This window comes from Acomys russatus, chromosome 12 (genome assembly GCF_903995435.1).
Source record: "Acomys russatus chromosome 12, mAcoRus1.1, whole genome shotgun sequence".
Lineage (NCBI taxonomy): Eukaryota > Metazoa > Chordata > Mammalia > Rodentia > Muridae > Acomys > Acomys russatus.
In genome coordinates, this window is record NC_067148.1 from 9688517 (window position 1) to 9709575 (window position 21059).

Here is a 21059-nt window from a genome sequence, read left to right on the forward strand (position 1 = left end):
AGTATGGATATAGTGCTATTGCCATGAAGCCAATGTTAATTATTATTAAATACTAATTTAGTAATAATATTATTAAGTATAGTGTCTACTATGGCTTGAATATAAAGTGTCCACCCTCCTCCCAATAAGTCATGTGTTGAAGGCTTTTTCTGAACTGATAGATCCACCCATAGGAGGTGATCAGATGATAAGGGATCTATCTGACTTAACAGACTACCTATAGGTTAATAATCTGAGAGCATTTGGGAAGTAATGGAAAATTTAAAGGTAAGGCTTAGTTGGAGGAAGTAAGCCATGGGATGCATGCTCTTGAGAGCTTTCATTTATCACTGATCTCTTCCTCAGTCATTCTCTGCTTCCCGGCCACTCACTGGCCAGGAATGTTGTGCCTTGCAGAAGGCCCACAGCAACAGAACCAGTCAGGTATGAGCTGAAACTTGTGAAACCATGAGCTAAAATAGTTATTTCCACCTTTTAAACAGTCTCTCTCAGGTCTCTGTTACAAGCAGTAGGATATGAACCCAGGCTATATGTTGGTTTACTGGTGACACTAGTATGACTAAAAGATTTTTGGGTCCTTCTTGTATTTCAACTAGAAACACCAGAAATTCAGTATTCATCAATTCAGTATTTATGATGACTTTACAGAATATAAAACCACTATGGCTAAGAACTGACCATGTCAGATCTTAATAATATATAATTAAAGTACCTTTTCTCTAAAAAGGTTAAATGTTATGCCTGCCATAAGTTAAAAGGTATCAAAATGAACTACAGGCTATAGACATTATTTTTAAATGAACGTACTTGGTTTATGTAAGTTTTCATATGAGAAAATAATCTCAGGTAATCTTATTCTAGTAATCTACATTTGTAGTGTTTCTAAGAAATTAAAAAAACTGCATCACAGACACAGTCTTAAATTACTAATTTAAAAAAATAAATCAAAACACTCTATCTTAACAATTATCCTCATGCAATGGCTTGGAATGTATTGTTCTTCAGAATGTTTCTTAGAGGGCAATGCAATTTTAAAATACATGTGAACACACATATGTCACACAAGTATGTGCACACACACATATGTCACACAAGTATGTGCACACACACATATGTCACACAAGTATGTGCACACACACATATGTCACACAAGTATGTGCACACACACACATAAACAGACCACTGTATTGTGCCATATCATTACACTACTCTAAAGGATTAGTTGCAAAGAAAGAAGCTGGACAAGAAGTTAAACACACTGAAAGAACTTACCTCTTGCAAGATTTTTTGTGCATCTTCTTGAGTTTCAAAAGTGATGAAACCATACCTAAATAAATGCATTAAAATTATCATTTTCTTAGAACATTAAATTTTATTTTGCAGCCTAGGGCCTGGAAGTTTTCTTTTTAAACCACTAAACTATATGCATGCACTTGCATTAACACTCTTACTTTTTAAGAATTGGCTACTGTAGAAGTAAGCCTTTCTGTGTGCTGCACCAGCATACATCAATATTGTAGTCCTTGCTTTTCAAAGTGAAGGAAACTAAAGAACTCAAGAATCTTCAAACAGTTTTAGCATTGAGTTGCAAACGCCTGAAAGATTCATGTTCTGCTTTAAAGACAGAGATACAATAGATTTCAGACCAGAGCAATCATCTTTGGTTTCCTTCCCTTTCTTTCCCTTTCCTCAGGTTGTGGATGAAACCCAGGGCCTTGGCATACAAGGCACGTGCTTTACCACTCATGACATCTATAGCTCTGTAGTTTCCTTGAAAAACAAAACAAACAAATCAAACCCAAACAAACAAACACTTATTAAAATAACAAAAGTTTCCTTTAGAGGAATCAAAATAGAAAAAAAACCACATCAACAATAAAATATTTCAATATACACTTTCTTATATAGGTCTTACAAATCCATCACTTAGTTATCATTGCTACACATGAACCAATAATGCAAGTATTAGTATATTTCCCAAGCAACAGCAATAAAAATACAACCCAGTTTTCTAAAAAAAAAGTTTTTAATTTGATTTTTACATGCAAATAACTCCAGCAATCAGGGAGCATAGGGAAAAGAATTGTTAGTTCCAGCACAGACTGGGATACATAACCAGACTATTTTCAAAGGGTTTTTAAAAAAAGGAAAAGAAAAAGATATATGTATGACATATGTCATGTCCCAAAAGCTAAATTATGGGGAAAACAAAATAAAATACATGGCTACCAAGTGTGAGTCCTGTTTAGACACCAAGACTCCTGTTAATAATGCAAGTGTCATAATTATTATCTTGTAGCTTATACTGTACCATACTTTTCCTTATTGTTTAATGCTTGTTTATTTTGGTGTTGGGGAAGAAAGGTCCTCATTCATTCTTAGCAAGTGGTCTACTACCAGGCTAAATCTCTAACACCAAAGTAACTTTTATTTATATTTTTTACAGAAAGACATTTTTTGTTTGTCCAAACAATAAAACTTATTTTTGCACTAAATTTGTCTTTTCTCTGGTGTTGGAACTTTTCTTGAAAAATCACGTGGCTGTGGCTGTGGCTGTGTAGGCTTATTTCTAGGTCTATTCCTTTGTGTCTGCTTTTGTGCTTGTACCAGGGTTTTATTCTATTTATCTATAAAGTCTAGGGCCCACATTGGAAAGAAAGCATATCTGTCTTAAGGCTTTACTCTGCTTACTGTATCTCCAGTTGCACCCATGCTCTTACAAATAACATGGCTTCATTCTTCTTTATGGCTGTGTCCATAAACCACATTTTCTTTACCCATACTTCTGTTGATGGCTACCTATGTTGGGTCCATAACTTAGTAATGTGAATAATGTTGCAATAAACAGTGCTATCTCTGTGATGTGTTGACTTGGAGTCTTTTGTGTGAATACTGAGGAGTTGTGTAGCTGTGTTATATCCTAGGTTCATTTTTATTTCTTTTGCGGAACTCCTCCACAATGGCTGAACATTTTACACTGCCACCAGCTGTACATGAAGACGCCTCCTTTCTGCACCACTGTCAGTGTTTGCTTTATTGGCGACTGCCACTCTGACTGGAAAAGATGGAATCTCAATGTAGTTTTTATTTGTATTTTTCTAATGGCATGAAGTTAAATATTTTCCTATACATTTATTGGACAACTGTAATTTGTATTTTGAACAGTTTTCTCATTTCATTATCTCATTTTTTAGATTGCTTTGTTGTGGGTGTTTAAATTTTTGTATATTCTAGATAATAATCCTGTCTGATGTATAGTTAGCAAAGATTTTCTCTTATTCTACATGCTACTTCTTTATTTGATTGTTTCCTTTGCTGTGCAGAAGCTTTTGAATGTAATGAAATCCAGTTCCTAATGTTGGCATTATTTCCTGAGTGACTGGAGTCCTTATTCAGAAAATGCTTGCCTATGCCAGTATGTTGAAATATTTCCTTTCATTAGTATTAGTTCCAGGTCTTACATTATTAAGATGTTTTTATCACTTGGGACTGCATTTTTTTTATGCACATGAAGCTTTGAATGTGCACCCCATGTGCACGGTGTCCAAGGACTCCTTTGGAAGTAGAGCTGCAGATGATTCTAAGCTAGCATGCGGGTACTAGAAATAGAATCTGACTCTCCTGTCAGAGCAGCCGTGCCCTTAACTACTGAGCTCCATCTCCAATCTGAAGGACGGGATAGGGATCTAGTTTCATTATTTCATATGTAGCTATCTAGTAACATTTGTTGCTGAGGCTGATTTTCAACAATGCAAAATTTTGTCTTTGCAAAAAAACCCCAGGTGGCTGGGCTATAGGGGTTTCTATCTGGATCCTCTGTTCTGTTCCACTGAGCTATGCGTCTGTTTTTACGATACTTTCATGCTATTTTCTCAACCATACCTTTGTAGTACAACTTGAAGATGGGTAGAATGGCACCTCAAGCACTGTTTTTGCTCAGGAGTGCTTTAGCTATCTGGGGTCTTCTGTGTTTCTATATGAATTTTAAGTCTTTTTGCTATTTCTATGAAAAAATGGTGTTGGAACTTTGATGGCATTTGCATTGAATTTGTAGATTGCTGATGGTGGAATAAGCCATTTCCCACATTAATTCTTCCAATCTATGAGCATAGGAAGTTTTTCTACTGTCTAGTACTACTAGTTTATTTTGTTAAAAATGTTTGAAAGTTATGTTTATTTTTGTGTATGAGCGTTTTGCCTGCATATATCTCTGAGCCTGGTGCCTACAGAAAGCAGGTGTCAGATCCCTTAGAGCTGGGGTTACAGGCGACTGTGAGCCCCCAGATGTGGGCCTAGGAGCTGCTCCAGGACAGCAGCACACGCTCTCACCGCGCCGTCTCTCCAGCCCTGTTCTCATTGTTTCTTTTTTATTTTTTTAAAATTTTATTAATTTATTCATATTACATCTCGATTGTTAGCCCTTCCCCTGTTTCCTCCCATTCTTCCCTCCCTCCCACTTCCCCCTTCTCCCCTCCCCTATGTCTGTGATTGAGGGAGACCTCCTCCCCCTATATATGCTCTTAGAATATCGAGTCTCTTCTTGGTAACTTGCTATCCTTCCTCTGAGTGCCGCCAGGTCTCCCCATCTGGGGGACATGGTCAGAAAAGGGGCACCGGAGTTCGTGTGAGAGTCAGATCTCACTCTCCACTCAACGGTGGAGAATATCATGTTCGTCAGCTAGGTCTTGGTAGGGGTTCGAAGCTTACTGCCTATATTCTCCTTGGCTGGTGCCTTAGTTTGAGGAGGACCCCAGGACCCAGATCTGCCTGTCATAAAGTTCTTCTTGTAGGTTTCCAGGACCCTGTGGGTCCTACTATTTCCCCATTCTTCCATGCTACTCATTGTTTCTTATAGACCAGTTTAGGGTTTTTGCTGTTGTTTTGTGTCTTACTGTTGCTATTATACAGTTTTTTAAAAATAGTATCTGCTTTGTTGTCTACAAATTCATTATTTCTTTCACTTTTCCAATTTGGTGGAATATAAGTCTTAAAAATGTCCTCAATGTTTTTGAATTTCATTGATATCTGTTGCAATCTCTTGCATTAATCTAATTTTGTCAATTTCGGTCTTCTCTTTTTGTTAGCTTGGCTAAGAGCTTATAAATCTTGTTGATCTTTCCAAAATACTGTTACATTGGTTCTTTTCCCACTTCCACTTTATTAATTTCTCTCCTGATCTTGATTCTTTGCTTCTACTGACTTTTTTTTTTTTTTTTTGGTTTGTTCTTATTTGTTTCCATGACTACAGGTATATTATTTACTTGAATGTTCCTATATTCAGCTGTGAATTTCCTTTTTTATGCCCTCAATTATATTTCATAGGTTTGTGTATGTCATGATTTTACTTTTATTAAATTCTAGAAATTTATTAATTTCCTTAATTTTTTGACAATACAAGCATTATTCTATAAAACTCCATGAGTTCATGCATTATCTAAAGTTTCTCTGAAACAATTTATATCTTTATACCACTCTACTCAGAATACAAAAATCAGTTTTTCTATATTTGATAAGCCTTGCTTTGTGTCCTATTAAATGATGTATTTTAGAGAAATTTTCACGGGCCAATTGGAAGAAAGCGTATTCTTCAGTGTAATCGTATGCAGATGTCTGCTAGGTAAATTTGATCTGTGATGTGATTTAACTCCTCTCTGTTCCTGTTTTCTCTTAGAATGATGTATTAGTGAGACTAGAGTTCCGAAATGACCTATTGTTATTGTTTAAAGTTAGTCTGTGTCTTTGTACATAAGCAGTTCCTGTTTTATGAAATTAAGTGCGTCAGTGTTTGGCGCATATATGTTTAGAACATCTTCTTTTGATGAATTCTTTCCCTAATCAGTACCAACATTTGCTATCTCTTCTAATTTTGTTCTTAAGTCTTTTTTTCGGCTACAGATCAGCAATTCTGTTTGCCTTCTAGTTCCATTTGCTTGAATATTTTCTCACCCTTAGATTACACTTGTCTTAGATGATGGGGTTCGTCTTGTAGGTAATGGATTCTTATAGAGTCTTTTTTTTTTTTTCGAGACAGGGTTTCTCTGTGTAGCCTTGACTGTTCAGGACTCGCTTTGTAGACTGACCTTGAACTCACAGAGATCCATCTGCCTCTGCCTCCCAAATGCTGGGATTAAAGCTGTGCATCACCACGGCCCAGTTTAGATTCTGTTTTTTAATCCAATCCACTGTTCTGTCTTTTGACTGTAGAGTTTAGTCCACCAATTTTCAAAGTCATCACTGAAAGGTGTATTAATTCTTCTTAGTGTTTGGTCTTCTTCCTATTCCTTAACTATTCTTCTAGTGTGGTTTATTCTTTCCTGTAGTGTCGTATGTTTATTTTCTACTTCCTTCTAAAATATTAAGTTTCTTCTGTAGTGCTGATTAAGTGGTCATAAATTCCTTCTGCTTTTTTTTTTAATCACAGAAAGGAGACATACAGTGGTATGTCTTAATAATTATTAACTTTTCAATGCTTGAAGTGCATCATTCCATATTCTCCTGGCTTTAAAGGCTGTTGCAGAGACATCATTGCCGACAGGTTTGCCTTTATATCTGACTTGAGTGTTTCCTCTAGTGACTTCCAATATTTTTTCTTCACTCTCTGCCTATCATTTTATTTGTAACATGATATGGAGAACTTTTCTGTTCTTGTCTGTTCTGTCTTTTGACACACGTCTTGAGTACAGATAGTGTTAATTATCGACTTGACAGAATCTAGACTCACTTTAGGGAGAAGCCTCTGTATGCACCTGAAAGGAATCAGCTTGGGTACGACATCCTTTGGTCATGCCTGAGGATAACTATCTGGATTAGATTAATTGAGGTGGGAAGACTCGGCCATACCCTGTGGGCATTCACTGCTTTCTCCTTGCTGATGTGGCTACCTGCTTTAAGTTCCCACCACCTTGACTTCCCCACTATGATGGGCTGTACCCTTGAATTGTGAGCCAAAACAAACATTTTGCCCCACTAAGTTGCTCTTTTCACGATATGTTCTCACAGTTATAGGAAAATAAAGTAAGACAGATGCTTATCTATTTCTCTAGATTTGGGAAGTTTTCTGCTTTGACTCTATCAAAAAATTTTTATGCCCCTATCCTGGAGTTCTTCTATCTTGACCCTTTGTAAAATGTTAAGTTTAGTTTCATAGAACTCACATGTCCTAGTCATGTTCTTTGTTGAATTCTAGCTCATCTCTCTTGGGCTTCATTTGATCCATTCTATTGGTGAAGCTTCCTACAGAGTTATTTTTATTTGACTTTATTGAGTTTTTCCTATTTTCACTATTTTTTGTAAATTCTTCTCTCATATTCCATATTAACTTTCCTATTCCAGCCAGATGTTTATTTATATTCTACTTAAATCCAGAGTTTATTTCATACTGTGTTGTTTCTATCAGTCCTTGTCTTGAACTTCACCATTATGATGCAGCTGGCATTGTTGGGGTGTGTGGTACTGTGTGATTTTTCACGTTTTTTAATTATCATATTAAGACGTATGCATTTTGTTGACTAGAGTTTTTATGAGCTGTACCCTTTAAGTTTGATTATTTGTAATATTTAAATGTGAGTAGATTTGATAGAGTTGAGGTGCACAGTTCAGGAGGTAAAACCTCAGCCCATGTACTCAGGACACTTGGCACAACCTCTTTATTATTACTTCTCTTGGAGTACAGTACCAACTGCAGAAGCAACCATAAATGCTGGGGAGGTCCACAACACAAACATGACACTAGCTAGTCAAATACAACTTCAATTAACTATTGGAGGACCAAGAGACTGGGATGGTACAACCAGAATATGAGTTAGTAAGATTAGGAGTAGAATGACTGTTGGCTGGGTAAGGACAGCTCTCAGGATTAGAATGTGGAAGAAAACTGAGGTAGACAAAATATCTGGGAAGGGAAAGTTGGGGAATTTTCAGAGTTTAAAATTTGGAAGGTTACAATGAATAAGTAAAAACTGAGTAGGCATGGGAAAGAGAGAAACGAGAAGAATGTAAGAATTAAGAATTCAAAGCACAAAATGGGTAGGTTCCTGGGAGGCTACAGGGGTGACTCCAGCTGAGAATCCTAGGAGCAGGGAGAATAAAGACTACATCCTCTAACGAGAGCAGGACTCGTAGTAGAGGATGGGTAACACCAACCTATCCACCAAAACTTTGACCCAAAACGTGCCCTGCCTAACCAATGCCTCGCCCAACCTGTGACCCATCCCATGGGAACTCTGCTATCCTTCCAGACAAGAGACTAGCATAGGTGTCCACTGAGAGGCTCCACTCAGTAGCGGATAGAAACAGATGCTGAGACTCACAGGCAAACATCTGGCAGAGCTCAGGGAGACTTGTGGAAGATTGCAGGAGAAGGATAGAAGGGCGGGGACAGGAACTCCACAAGAAGACCAACAGAGCCAACTAAGCAGGGTCCAGGACTGCTTACAGAGACTGAAGCACCAACCAAGGACTGTGAATGGACTGGACCTAAGTCCCCTATATGGATGTAGCAATGGGCGGCTGAGTCTTCATGTGGGACCTCTAGTAAGGGGAGCAGAGACTGTCTCTAACTCGGACTCTTGCCTGCTTTTTAATCACTCCCCCTGGCACGGCTGCCTCGCCAGGCCACGGAGAAAGAGGATGCACTGAGTCCTGATGTGACTTGACGCACTCAGGTGGGTTGATGGGGTGCTCCCCTTTTCTGAGGAGCAGTGGAGGGGAGATAGGGGAAGGAGGAGGGAGGGTGGGACTGGGGGAGAAAAGGGAGGGGGCTGTGACTGGGGATGCAAAGTGGATAAATAAGTAAATAAAATTTTAATTAATTTAATTAAGAGTTCAAAATAGTAAAATGGGTGGAGCAGCATATAGAACAATGCTATAGCCTAACCAAACACAGTACAAACTAAAACAAGACTATTAAAAAACATTTTTTTTACAAGAGCAAAGACTAAGAAATGAAAACAAAACAAACCCAAGAACAACAAAAAGACAAAAGTACAACAAGAGTATACTGAGGTCTGAAAAATCACACTGGCCATATTTTATTTTTGGAAGATGAGTTCTGAGCTCTTTTCCTCACTGAGATGTGCTGCTGAGAGAGGTATGGCCACCAATCTCAGCTTATACTATTAACCAGATTTGGGGATGTCCTGCCCCAGTAGTTTGAACTATTTACTCTTTGGACTAAATTCTTGGCACAACTGTGCTGAGTTAAGCAGTGTATTTCTCAGTTCCCTTCTTGACTTGATCTTTGATTTAGTAGTGCAGTGGGGACAGTGTTCATCAGTGTTGAGAAGAAGACAAAACAGAGCACCTTGTCTGTTCCCACTGCCTTGGGAGCCTGCCCTCAAATTTGCTTCTGACTTTGTTATTTATGCCTTGAATTATGTTTCTTATGGTACTCATTTGCTTGTTTGCATACAATTTGAAGTCACCCGTCATTTTACGAAAGGCTTTTGAATTTTTTGTTCAGTATTTTACTTACTCTATTTAGATTTGGTAATTAAGGAGTTATGATCTTATGGGTGCTCCTTTGCCTTTTCATGCTTCTTGTCATTTATACACCTATTGGTATGGATATCTCTTCTATTTCTTAAAGAAACCTTCTTCTTAAGTAGCATTCTCTTCATGGCTCAATCCCCACTAACACTCACTAAGGAGAAAACAAATAACTAGAACTCTAAACCAAGGCAGATGAGAAATATACTTAAAATTGATGGATATTAAATAAATACAACTAGTGACCACAGGTCAGAAAACGGCAAAAATAATGTATAAGCTATTAAGTTAAAAACTTTGGCCAAAAGTAAAAATAGTAAACTATTGAAATGTTAGAAGGCTGGGGAAAGGGAGAAGGAAAAGGCAAGGTTAAAAGAAAGGAAAACAGAATGCACAAATATGCTGTGAAGTTAGGAGAAAAAAACAAGAGCTTAAATAATTCTGATTGTACAATAAAGAAAAAAAAGTATAAGCAAATAAATGAGAAAAATAAAAGAGAAAACCATAGTTTTTGGAAACAAAGTAAAAATACTAAACTGCAGTAAAAAAGAAAAAAAGGATAAATATAAAGCCCCAAACATGTCCATGCAAGATAAAAACAGCAGGACAATGTGCTGGAGTAGTTTCTTTGTGGTCCTAATGTGTGAGGGGCAGTGTGAAGCTAAAAACGGAGTCCTTGCCCTTCCTAAGAGTTAGGCTAGTGCTGAGCCTCCACTAGCCAAATGCCAAGTGTCAACATGCTCTAGGTATCTTCACTTTTATTGTGCACCAGGAGCTTCTATGGCCACAGTTAACACTGTACTGGTAGGCCAGGCAGATTCTTCCTCGCGCCAGAAATTCCTTAGTTTGGACAACCTGGCATAGCTACTGTCTAAGCCAAATACTGTTGCAAAGTATTTTGAGGAGTAGGGAAGACAGGGCACTAAATGCAAACTGAAGGATTAGTCACAGTGTTTTCAAATCGCACTGAACATTAATTACCCTCTAGGAGAGAGGAGGCTGCAGAAGCTGAGGGCTAAGCTTCAGTTTTGAACATCCTCTCACCTGTCAGCAGCTAAATCATGTGGCTTCAAGAGCTGGAGTGCTAACCACAGATTCAGGGCTGTTAGTCCCCCCTATTTATCCTCAGATATGGCTGTCTCCTCGCCACACAAGATTGGCCCATCACAGTATCCACTGTTGGAGACTCTTGCTGTCTGAACTCAGCCCAGCACTTTCCTATTGCTAGCATAGCTCTTCCCCACTCAAGAGCTGGCACAGGATGCTGTGAGGCTCCTGAGCTGTAACTGTTCCTTACTGGACCACTATTCTGTTGCCATACACACTCAGCTGTCCCATTACTCTTTTATAATTGCTAATGTTCTTACACTCTCTGGAACAGAATATTTTATTATCCCAATTCTCATTCATTGTGTTGTCTAATATGATGTTTTGTTCTTTCTTTCTCTCCCTTTCTTTTCTGTGATACCGGGGATGACCCCAGAACCCCAGCTTTGTGTTGCTGTTGGAGAGGGCAACAACCCAGACTGGTCTACAATTTGCAAGCCTCCTGCCTCAGTCTCCAGGATGCTGGGTTACACCTGACTTTCCATGCTTTTCAATGACAAAAGTGAGTATTATCAAAATAATGTAAATTCTTTTTGCCAAATGAAAAACATACAATAATCTCAACTCATTTTAATATTGTTTGGCAGTCTCAGGAAATTTTTTGCTAAAAAGAATCTCTCTGTGAAAACACTTATCTCTTTCACACGAGTCCCTGCCATATTCATCTGTCATTTCTCATTAATTCTATTTTTCATCTTATTGGTTCCTTCTATTAATCCTCTAAATATATTTTCTTTAACTTAAGAAAACAAGCATGATTTTACCTTTACTCACCTCCATTGCCTTATGTATTAATTTTTGACTTTGAAAAAAATCTCCTTATGTAAATGTTGTATGCAAACTACCCCACCCACCCACCCACCCTCTGAAATTTTTGGCATCTGTACACACAGAAATCCTGAAATAGCTCTATACATTACAGGGCACAGTTTACTGATTTCAATGTTAATTCTAGTTTTAGTCATTGTTCTATTACTATGAAGAGACACCATGACCATGGCAACTCTTGAAAAAGGAAAGTGTTTTATTGGGGCTTGCTTATGGTGGGAAGGATGGCAGTGTGCAGGCAGGCATGGTGCTGGAAAAATAGCTGAGAGTTCTACATCTGGATCCACAGGCAGCAGAAAGAGAGAGACACTGTACCTGGTTAGGACTTTTGAGAGCCCAAAGCCTACTCCCAGTGACACGCTTTCTCTAACAAAGGCCATACCTCCTGATCCTTTCAACTAGCACCACTCCCTGTATAAGCCTATGGGGGCATCAGTCTCTTCCAAACCACCACATTCCATTCCCTGGCTCACATAGGCTTACAGTCTTATAATGCAAAATGCATTTAGTCTAACTTCAAAAATCCCCATAGTCTATCACAGGTTCAACACCACTCAAAAGTTCAAAGTTCAAAGTCTCTTTTGAGATTCAAGGCCATCTCTTAACTGTAACCCCTGAAAAGTAAGAATCTAAAGGCACAGAGTGTATGCTACCATTCTAAAGAGGGGTTAGAGGGGGCATAGTGAGGAAATACTGGGCCAAAGTAAGACCTAAAATAGCAAACTCCAAATTCTGCATCTCCATGTCTGACGTCCAGCTCCTTTCGGCGTTGCTGACTGTAATGCACTCTCCTGGCTGCTTCCGTACCACATCTCCAGCTTTCTTCAACAGGTATCCTATGTCTCTGGCATCTCCAATGAAATCCAGGCTTCACCTTCACAGCTTCGCACAGTGTCCTATCTGGGCCTCTATGCAGGGACACCTCTGGCATATGCCTGGCTTAACAGCTTTTCTTAGCCACAGAAGAAGAGTCCACAACCCTTTTCTTGTATTCTTGACTCTAAAGCCAGAACCATGTGGCTGATGCTGCCAAGCTCTGCTGCTTGCTGAGACTGGAACTTGGCCCTTTTGTTCAAACACATTTGTACCAGCTTTTTAGTTCCTTTCCACAAGTTGAAAGCTTGCCCTGAGGTCACCACTTCTTTTATTCCATTTAACATCAGGTGTTTCTTAAAACTATTTTTAAAATCTCCTTGAGCACTGGACTTGGCTCCATTCCTTCCTGGTGCTTCTTTTCACCGCAAACTGCACATTTTGTACTTTTCCTTGCTCAGCCTGCTCCTTTTCATTATACATCTGTGTAAGTGTGACTGCTGATAACAATGCAGCAGAGTCAATACTAGGCTGTCTTGAAATTTCCTCTGCCAACACTAATAGTCCAAAACTCTTCATTTAGCCTCAGGCAAATTTTTGGACCAGGGCAGAAAGCGTTCACTGTCGTCTATGTTTCTGCTAGTATAACCCATTAAGCCCCGCTTAAAGCATTTGAGGGCTTCCTAATCCAAAGTCCCAACGTGCACATTCTGCCAATAAGCAGCATGGTCAGGCCTGTAACAGCAATACCCTGCTCCCTGGTACCAACTTCTGTCTTAGCCAGTGTTCGATGGCTGTGAAAAGACACCATGACCATGGCAATTCTTAAAAAGGAAAGCATGTAATTGGGGCTTGTTTACAGCTTCCCACTGTCCTCATGGTGGGAGGGATGGTGGCATGCAGGCGGATGTGGTGCTGGGAGAGAGGCCAAGAGTTCTACATCTGGATCCTCAGACAAGAGGGAAAGAGAGACACTGGGCCTGGCTTGGTCTTCTGAAAGCCAAATCCCACCCCAAAGGCCACTCTCCTAACCCTTTCAAGTAGTGCCACTCTGATGACCAAGCACTCAAATATCTGAGCCTATGGAAGCCATTCTCTTTCAAACCATCGTGATTCTTCTTGATCTGACAAGCAATCATTCTCATTAGAGCGGCATTTCTCATTTGCTCCTTAACTAGATTCAGAGCCACAGAGCATAGATTTTCTTTGGGGTTAGCAGTTTTCAAATAAACTCTCTTATAGTTTAAATCACATTCATATTTAATTCCAAAGGTACCTGTTTCTTTAGCTACTATACATTCGCACCTGAACATTTTTTTTGTCATATTATACTAAATGGCTACTCAGTCCATGCAAAAGTAAGTTTTTAGATAAAGAAATATTATAGAGTTCCTCTTTACTGCCACCAACACAGACACATGCACAGATAATGCAAATTTATGAGAAAAGAGGGCATAGAATTCCCTACTAAAAATGGAGACAAAGTATTTTAGTATACAAACCCTAACCCAACAAAACACAAATTATTATTCTATATATTATGTGCAATGATACTAACCCTTTGGACACTCCAGCTCTGTCATTAACAATCTTCACTTCTTTTACAGACCCATACTGGGAAAAAAATTTTCTTAAATCATTTTCATTTGTCTAGTGACATAAAAAGAAAACATTAAGAAACATTTTAATCAATAAAAGATGAAACAACTCTGATGCCTGTTGTGGAGACATAAACATAAAAATCAAGTTGAAAAGTACCTCTCATCATTATAAAATAGGTAAAAATCATGGTTACTTAAATGTATGCACTTTGCTGTATGTACAGTAAGTAGCTAATATATATATATATATATGTCCAATTATTTTAAACTAAAACTGCAAAGAATGCTAACCATGTAAAAGAATCTTTTAGTGACTTTAAGAATGCTAACTTGGATTACACATATTAAACCCTGCAGCCTGTATTACTATTATTTGGGGATGGCAGCAGTTACAACATTGAAACTAGGTCACAACAGCCTAATACAGTCACTTTATAATAATCAACATATTCTTTAGGAAGACTAAGGTCTTAGGAAAGAAATAATAGCTCCCCAAATACTTGTACTTTCTATAAAAAGTCACAAAGTGACTATAAAATTTTAAATTAGATATTTTATCTGTACTCAACATACATTTTAGTTAACTACAGACATTATGATGACAAAATAAAATTAGAGTAACAGCCATAATGTTTGAGATGTGTATAGTAAGGAGAAAGTCAATGTGATTGAACTTGAAAGAGGTATAGTTTGTAGGCTTCAAAAAACTAAGAGGTTTAAAGAGTCTGAGATGATACTATAGAAAATTATTTCCTCACTGGCCATTATTTGTGGTTTTGAAAAAGATATTTCTTAAGGGAAAAAATTCCTTTACCTTAATGCTATGGCTACATAGAAACAATGACATCTAAGATTCATATTGTCTTTGATGTGCTTTAGTGACTTACATGAAAATGTAGTTTACTGAATACTTATTTAATAAAAGTTCACTATGATGGCCAGCCACAGGGGAGGCAGAGACAGGCAGATCTCTGTGAGTTCAAGGCCAGTCTGGTATACAAAGTGAGTCCACGACAGCTGAGGGCACACAGAGAAACCCTGTCTTGAAAAACAAAAGAAAGTTTATTACAATGTTTAATATGAATGAATTCTAAGCAGGAATAACCATATTTCCATAGTACAGAAAAATCTTTCAAAAGGGAAGTATTTTATAAAGCATTTTATAGGGAAACAATCATATATTTAAGAATCATTATTTTGGCAAATACATTAAATGTAACATTTTTCTTAAGTAAAAGAAAAAGTAATTTCATGGAAATTGCAGTTAGAGTATGTGGAAATAAGGTGTGTGTCAAAAATCACACATAATAGCACATTTTGGTATAAAAGCATCTCTCCCTATAATTTCTAATACCTGAACTTAGAAATGTTCTTATAAATCCCTTTGAGAGGGTGTGTGCGTGTGTGTGTGTGTGTGTGTGTCTGTGTGTGTGTGCGCGCGCGCACATAAATTGAATTTAGGGCCCACAAGCTAAACAAACCTCTATCATTGAGTTAAATCTTTAGCTCATGTAAGGGTATTTGATTAAAAATATCTATGTATACTTTTCTGTACGTATCTACTACCACCTCTTATATAGAAATGCTGCAAATCATTTCAGCTAATCATGAGCTGATTAAGCACATTTCTGTACAGATTCTCTATTTGGACCACAAGGCATTTTAAATGATCAGATTAAAAATGCTATCAAAGAAAGCTCTTTGTAAGAAATTGGAGTCTACAACATTACTTAGGAATGCAAGAATAAAGGGTGGGATAGAAACAGAGCTTTATACGAATAGGATCTTTAGATTTTTCATTTGAAAAGTGAAATTCTCAATTATCTAATCAATTGGAGCATCATATAAGAAAGTATACTTGAAGTATGTGGACAAATGAGTATAGATCAGTGAGTGAGATAAGTAGATTAGTTAAAAATAAAGAAGGAAGGAAAGGTCGATTTTAGACTAATTCCACTAGTAACAAGGGGCACACAGGAAGTAAAGGAACGTCAGTTTCCTTGAATGTGAGACTAACAAATATACATACATAAATTAACCTACATTATTGCTGAAAGGGTTATTTGTATTTAAACTAAGATAATGTGAAGCCTATTAACCAATATGTAATTAACCAAATATAATTTTTATAGCTGTATTAGGAAATAATTGCTGAAAAATGAAAAATTCTACTGTAAAGAAAAGGGAAGCACTCTTTCCCACCTCACTGCATCCACAGATAGATACCTTAAAGTCAATTCCTCCTACAAAGATGCGATTAGGGATCACTGTTCCATATCTTGGGGCACTTGTTGGGTTATTCAAAGGCACAGGTGACACAGGATTAGGGGATGGAGATAATGAATCTGTTTGCGTCTGGTTTGTTGTTTGCTGTAAAATAAAGTCATTTTAAACTTTCAGCATTGGGCATGAATTTTAATGCACAACTACCAAAATGATCATTTAGGCAAAATGTCATATCTTAGACTTGACATTTATTCCAAAATTATGAAGATTATAATTAGAGTTCATAGCTTTTGGGGGAAATAAAAAATGAAATAAAGTATTTCACTCTAGAGAAGTGCTTGCTATTAATCATGCTACTCACACACACCCAGGGTAATTATGAGGTGTGCTATTTGTTAAGGAAGAACACTAAATTCATATAGAAGTCAGGGATAAAAGAAGACCCAGATGGATGGAGATGCTCTGCACCAGCCATCTTGTCCAGGTGTTGGAAGTTGGCATCACAGGCAGTGGTGTTCTCTTATTGACAGCACAGCAGCAGCAGGCAAGGTCACTGCAATCATGACAGACCAAGATTCAAAGAATCATTCTTTAATCATGTCTGAATACCGATAAGAAAGGCACTGTCCAAACCATGAGATTTACCGAACACTGCTTTATCCTGGATAATCTGAGCAAGTGCTCCTCTTTATCAATCTTACTTTAAAATATTAACATAATCATAGAAATAGTCCTATTTCTTCACAAAATCTATTCCAGGTAAAGCCCTTGTCTCTGAAATCCTAAGTCTCAAGCCTATATTGTATAAATCAAGCTCTCAACACCTGAGAGGCCCCATGGGATACTTTCTTCCTAGTTCCAATGACTTCACAGACAACTCAATTACCTTGTTTCTTGTAGTCTTTGGCTAAAGAGCATTGACAAATTAATAAACTGGGATAATTTTAGCCTGAGTGTTAAAGTTTCATGTACATGTATATACCTATTTGAAAATTAGTTGGTCTTTAAGAAAATTTCATACCTAGCTGGGTGAAGTGGCACATGGTTCAACTCCCTCCACTTGAGAGGCAGAAGCAGGTTGTGACTTCAAGGCCAGCCTGGTCTGGCCATACCAAAAAAACTGAGCTCAGGCTGGGTAGTGATGGCACATGCCTTTGATCCCAGCACTGGGGAGGTTGAGGAAAACCCATCCCTGAGTTCAAGGTCAGCCTGGTCTATAGAGTAAGTTCCAGGACAGCCAAGGCTACAGAGAAACCCTGTCTTGAAAAACCAAAAAAGAATTGAGGTTGGTATCGATCTACTATGCTCATACTTCTAAAGTGGAAAGCATTATAGACCAGGGTCAGGGTCTAACCCTTTGCACACTGGCAAGCAAATGGACTTGTAACGTAAAACAGACAAAAAAAAAAAAAAAAAAAAAAAAACCTAAAGAAACACATTAAAAAACGTTATTATTAATTTTCCTTCTGGGAAGATTAAACAGACTTCTGAGACAGTCTAACATACTAAGTAATTACAAAATACTAAAGTTCAATGTTGGTTGACAAGCATTACACCCAAGTTTCAGTGTATATAGTAGAGCAGTTCTTCTCCATTTTGTTGGCCAACAAAACCACTCTTAGAAGTCCTTGTGATTAAAAAAAGCCAAATTTCCTGTTCTTGTGAATATTATGTCATAGTACAGATAAACACAATATATGGAATATTAATGGGAAGAAATAGATTAATAGTATGTAATACTAATAGAATTAATAGTAATTATTATTTCTATTTCAATAAAGGAAACCTCTAATTGAAAATAGCACCAATAAAATTCTAGAAAATACTGTATTGTCAGAAAAAACCCTACCAACTTTAAGCTAAACATTGTATAGAATTTGTTAAACAATAAAAGTCTTCACAAAATTCTTTAAAAGCAAAGGAGTTCGGTGGATGAAATCAGTCCCAAGTGGATAGAACTCAGGCTACTCACTGATAAAAAGAAAAAAATAATACTGATTTTTTTTTAAAGCAATCAATTCGCTTCACTCCCAGTTTTAAAGGCTCATGTTGTGGATATAACAGGAGCCTTAAAAATTATTATTTACCTCTTTCTTATACATATTTGCCTGTCACTTTGCACTGTGCAGTAATATTCACGACGACAGGAAGTTTGTCTATTTTTTTTAAAAATCACTGCGTCATGTAAAAAATATTACATAGTGAGAGTTCAATGTGTATTTGTTGAACATATGAACAAATAGATCATTGCTCTGGAGACTTGCTATAATATTCTAGACCACATTTTATTGTTAGGGGCAACAGGGCTCAGATACAGCTAACATCTAAGTTCCTTTGAGATTATCGGTGATTTCTGACAACCGAGGAAACCTCTGATCGTCGCCAACCGTTTGAAAGCATGGAGGTATGCGTCCTCCGCTTCCTTGTCGAGCTTTGACCTCGGAAGGGTTTATTACGACACTCTTCAAAAAGTAATGCGGGCCCCGGTGCCCCCTTCTCTAGGTGGCTTAACCTCGAAATGGACCATCTTTGCAAAGACAACAGGAAGAGGTGGGCTAACCGTCGCAGTCACCGCCTCGGTGCTCCTTCCCCTCTGAGGCCAGCAGGCAGAGGCGATGGGGCAAATGGCCGGGTTGACCACGTCCTCAGGCTCTCTTGGGTCATCGTGAACTGGGGCACTGACGCGAGGGTCCCCCCCCTCCCCACCAAAGTGCGGGAGGGAAAAGAAGGCCAGCCAGCGAGAAATTTTGCCAGGCAGACCCGCCAGCAGCGGTGGCGGGAACCCTCAACGGCACCTACCACGCGCTGCCCGCCACGCACGGTGGGTCTCAGGCCTGGCGTTGACGCATGCTGATTGGCTGCCGGCCGGGCACGGGGCGGGGCTTGGCGGCACGTTACCAGGCTACGCTGGGGAAGTGGGGAGGGCTACCAGGCTACGCTGGGGGAAGTGGGGAGGGAGGTGGTGGTCCTGGGGGGGGGGAAGGGCTTTGGCGGAGGGGAACCCGCTAGGCCCCAAACCCGACTCAGGCTCGACGCCCTGGGCGGGCAGGCAGGCGGCGCGCGTAGCCCAGGCTTATCGCGGGGCGGAGCGTCGATGGCCCGGCAACTCGTGGCCCCGGGCGAGCGTCGAGGGCGCCGCAGTCCGGGCGGGAAAAATTGCCGCGTGTTGAGCGTGGAGGGCTGAGCGGGGATCCCGGCCCCGGGCCCCGCGGTCCACTCCACGGCCGTTTTCCGGGGGCTGCCCACCCTCCCGGACACCCCGACGTCCCCCAACCCCCACCTTCTCACACCCCCCGACGGGCCGCGGCGGAGGGTCCCCCCCCCCGCCCCCAAGCACCGCGCTCCTTCCCAACCGAACAGCGAGCGTTTCGTTCGGTCTCCAAAGCACACCTTTCCAGCCCCACCGAGGCCGGGCCGCGCAGGACCCAGACCCCAGCACTCACCGCCCGGGACTCGGTCTCCATCTTTCCCCTCCAACTCTTCCGAGAGGCAGGAGGCGCGGCGGCTGCGAAGCTCCAGTTGGAAGGCGCGACCGCGGCGGCGGGAAGCGAGCCGGCGCGGCTCCCGTCGGGGACTCGCTCCCCCTGGCGGCGGCGGCTGCGGCTGCAGCGGCGCAGGCTCTGAGCTGGGCGAGGCGGACTGAGGGGGGCGGGGGAGGCGCCGTGCGCAAGTTCCCCCCCCAGGGTGGCGCCGGGGCACCTGGACAGACGGCTCTCACTGCCGGGGGTCGTGCAGCGGCGGCGGCGGCGGCGGCGGGGCGGTGCGCTCGCCTCCCGGGGCCGGAGCGCCGCGGAAGCGAGAGGAGAGGCGAGCAGCTGCGAGCCGCACGCCGCCGTCGCCGGACCTCAACCCTCTGCCGCGGACTTCCGAGGGCTGACAGGAAGACAGTTTCCACGTGCAAACTCCGCTTCCCCCTCCAGGAGCCGCACGCAGAAGCCGAGGAAGGAAGTCACCGCTCGGCTCGCAGCACCTGCTGTCTCTGTCACTCACACCTTGCCGGGTTGGGCGGGGCAGCGCAGCCCAGGCCAGAGGGTAGGGTAGCTGTCCTGTGCCCCTGAGAGGAGGGGCTGGAAGCCAGACTAATGCATTTAATCCCAGCACATGGGAGGCTGAGGCAGGAGGATTTCTGCGTTCAGGGTCAGCTTGGTCTATATAGTGAGGTCCAAGACAGTTAAGGGCTACACAGTGAGACCCTGATTCAACCACCATGCCAACTACCCTATACTAAAAATAAGTGGGGGCGGGGCTAAGGGACAGAAGCCATCTTCATTAGACTTGGCTCCACAGTTTTGAGGATCTCTTGAAAAACTGCTTTGCAAGGATTGTTTCTGAAGGGTGGCCGAGAGCCCAGCTTATCTCTTAAGTGGCATGGAATTACTGTTAGATAAGCTCATGTAGTAAGGGCTGTCATTATTGTAAGCGACCATCTATCATGGGCTCATTTTATTTCAGGCGCAATGCTGTATGGTCGTTTCTCATGCTCATCCTCCCAATAGAGTTGAATCATAGGTGGGTAAGTACTTTGGTCAGGGTTGAAAGCTGTACGTTTAACCCCAGCATTGTGCAATCCAAGTTCCTCATCTTAACGAGCTGGCTATGTTTTTAAGCCGTCAGCATCCGCAACCGTTGGAAGTTACGTCTGTGATAACTTGTGTATTTTGTATTGTAAACTTTGTCCTCAAAGTAAGCAGCAACAATATTAATATTTTTGTGTCCAAAGATTAGCTATCAAAAAGAAATATCTAAAAGCTTAGGTATTCAGAAAAAAAAAGGAAACAATTTTTGTTAATTTTAGGTGAAACATCCTAAAAGTTGTCACACACTTCTTCAGACAGTTTAAACTCATTTCCCCAAATTCCAGTTTCTGTGGAAAAAGAAAATAAAAATGCATTCAGATTTAAGTGCACATTCTCGAATTGACCTTTGGGCCCCCCTCCACCCCCAGTAGTAATGAGGGATTTGAGCAGATAATACTAACCTCTTTCTGCCTAAGATGTT

At 40.3% G+C, this 21059-nt stretch overlaps 1 protein-coding gene across 1 annotated transcript in view; it reads right to left on the reverse strand.

The window, feature by feature from the left end:
• Positions 1–19525, reverse strand: part of Boll (boule homolog, RNA binding protein) — a 93534-nt gene extending 74009 nt beyond the window's left edge. The window contains exons 1-4 of the mRNA XM_051153701.1: positions 19505–19525; positions 16062–16205; positions 13793–13884; positions 1273–1327 (exon numbers count right to left, since the gene is read on the reverse strand). Coding sequence (XP_051009658.1) covers positions 1273–1327; positions 13793–13884; positions 16062–16205; positions 19505–19525 — 312 coding nt within the window. The remainder of the gene's footprint in view (positions 1–1272; positions 1328–13792; positions 13885–16061; positions 16206–19504) is intronic.
• Between the last annotated feature and the right edge of the window lie 1534 nt (positions 19526–21059).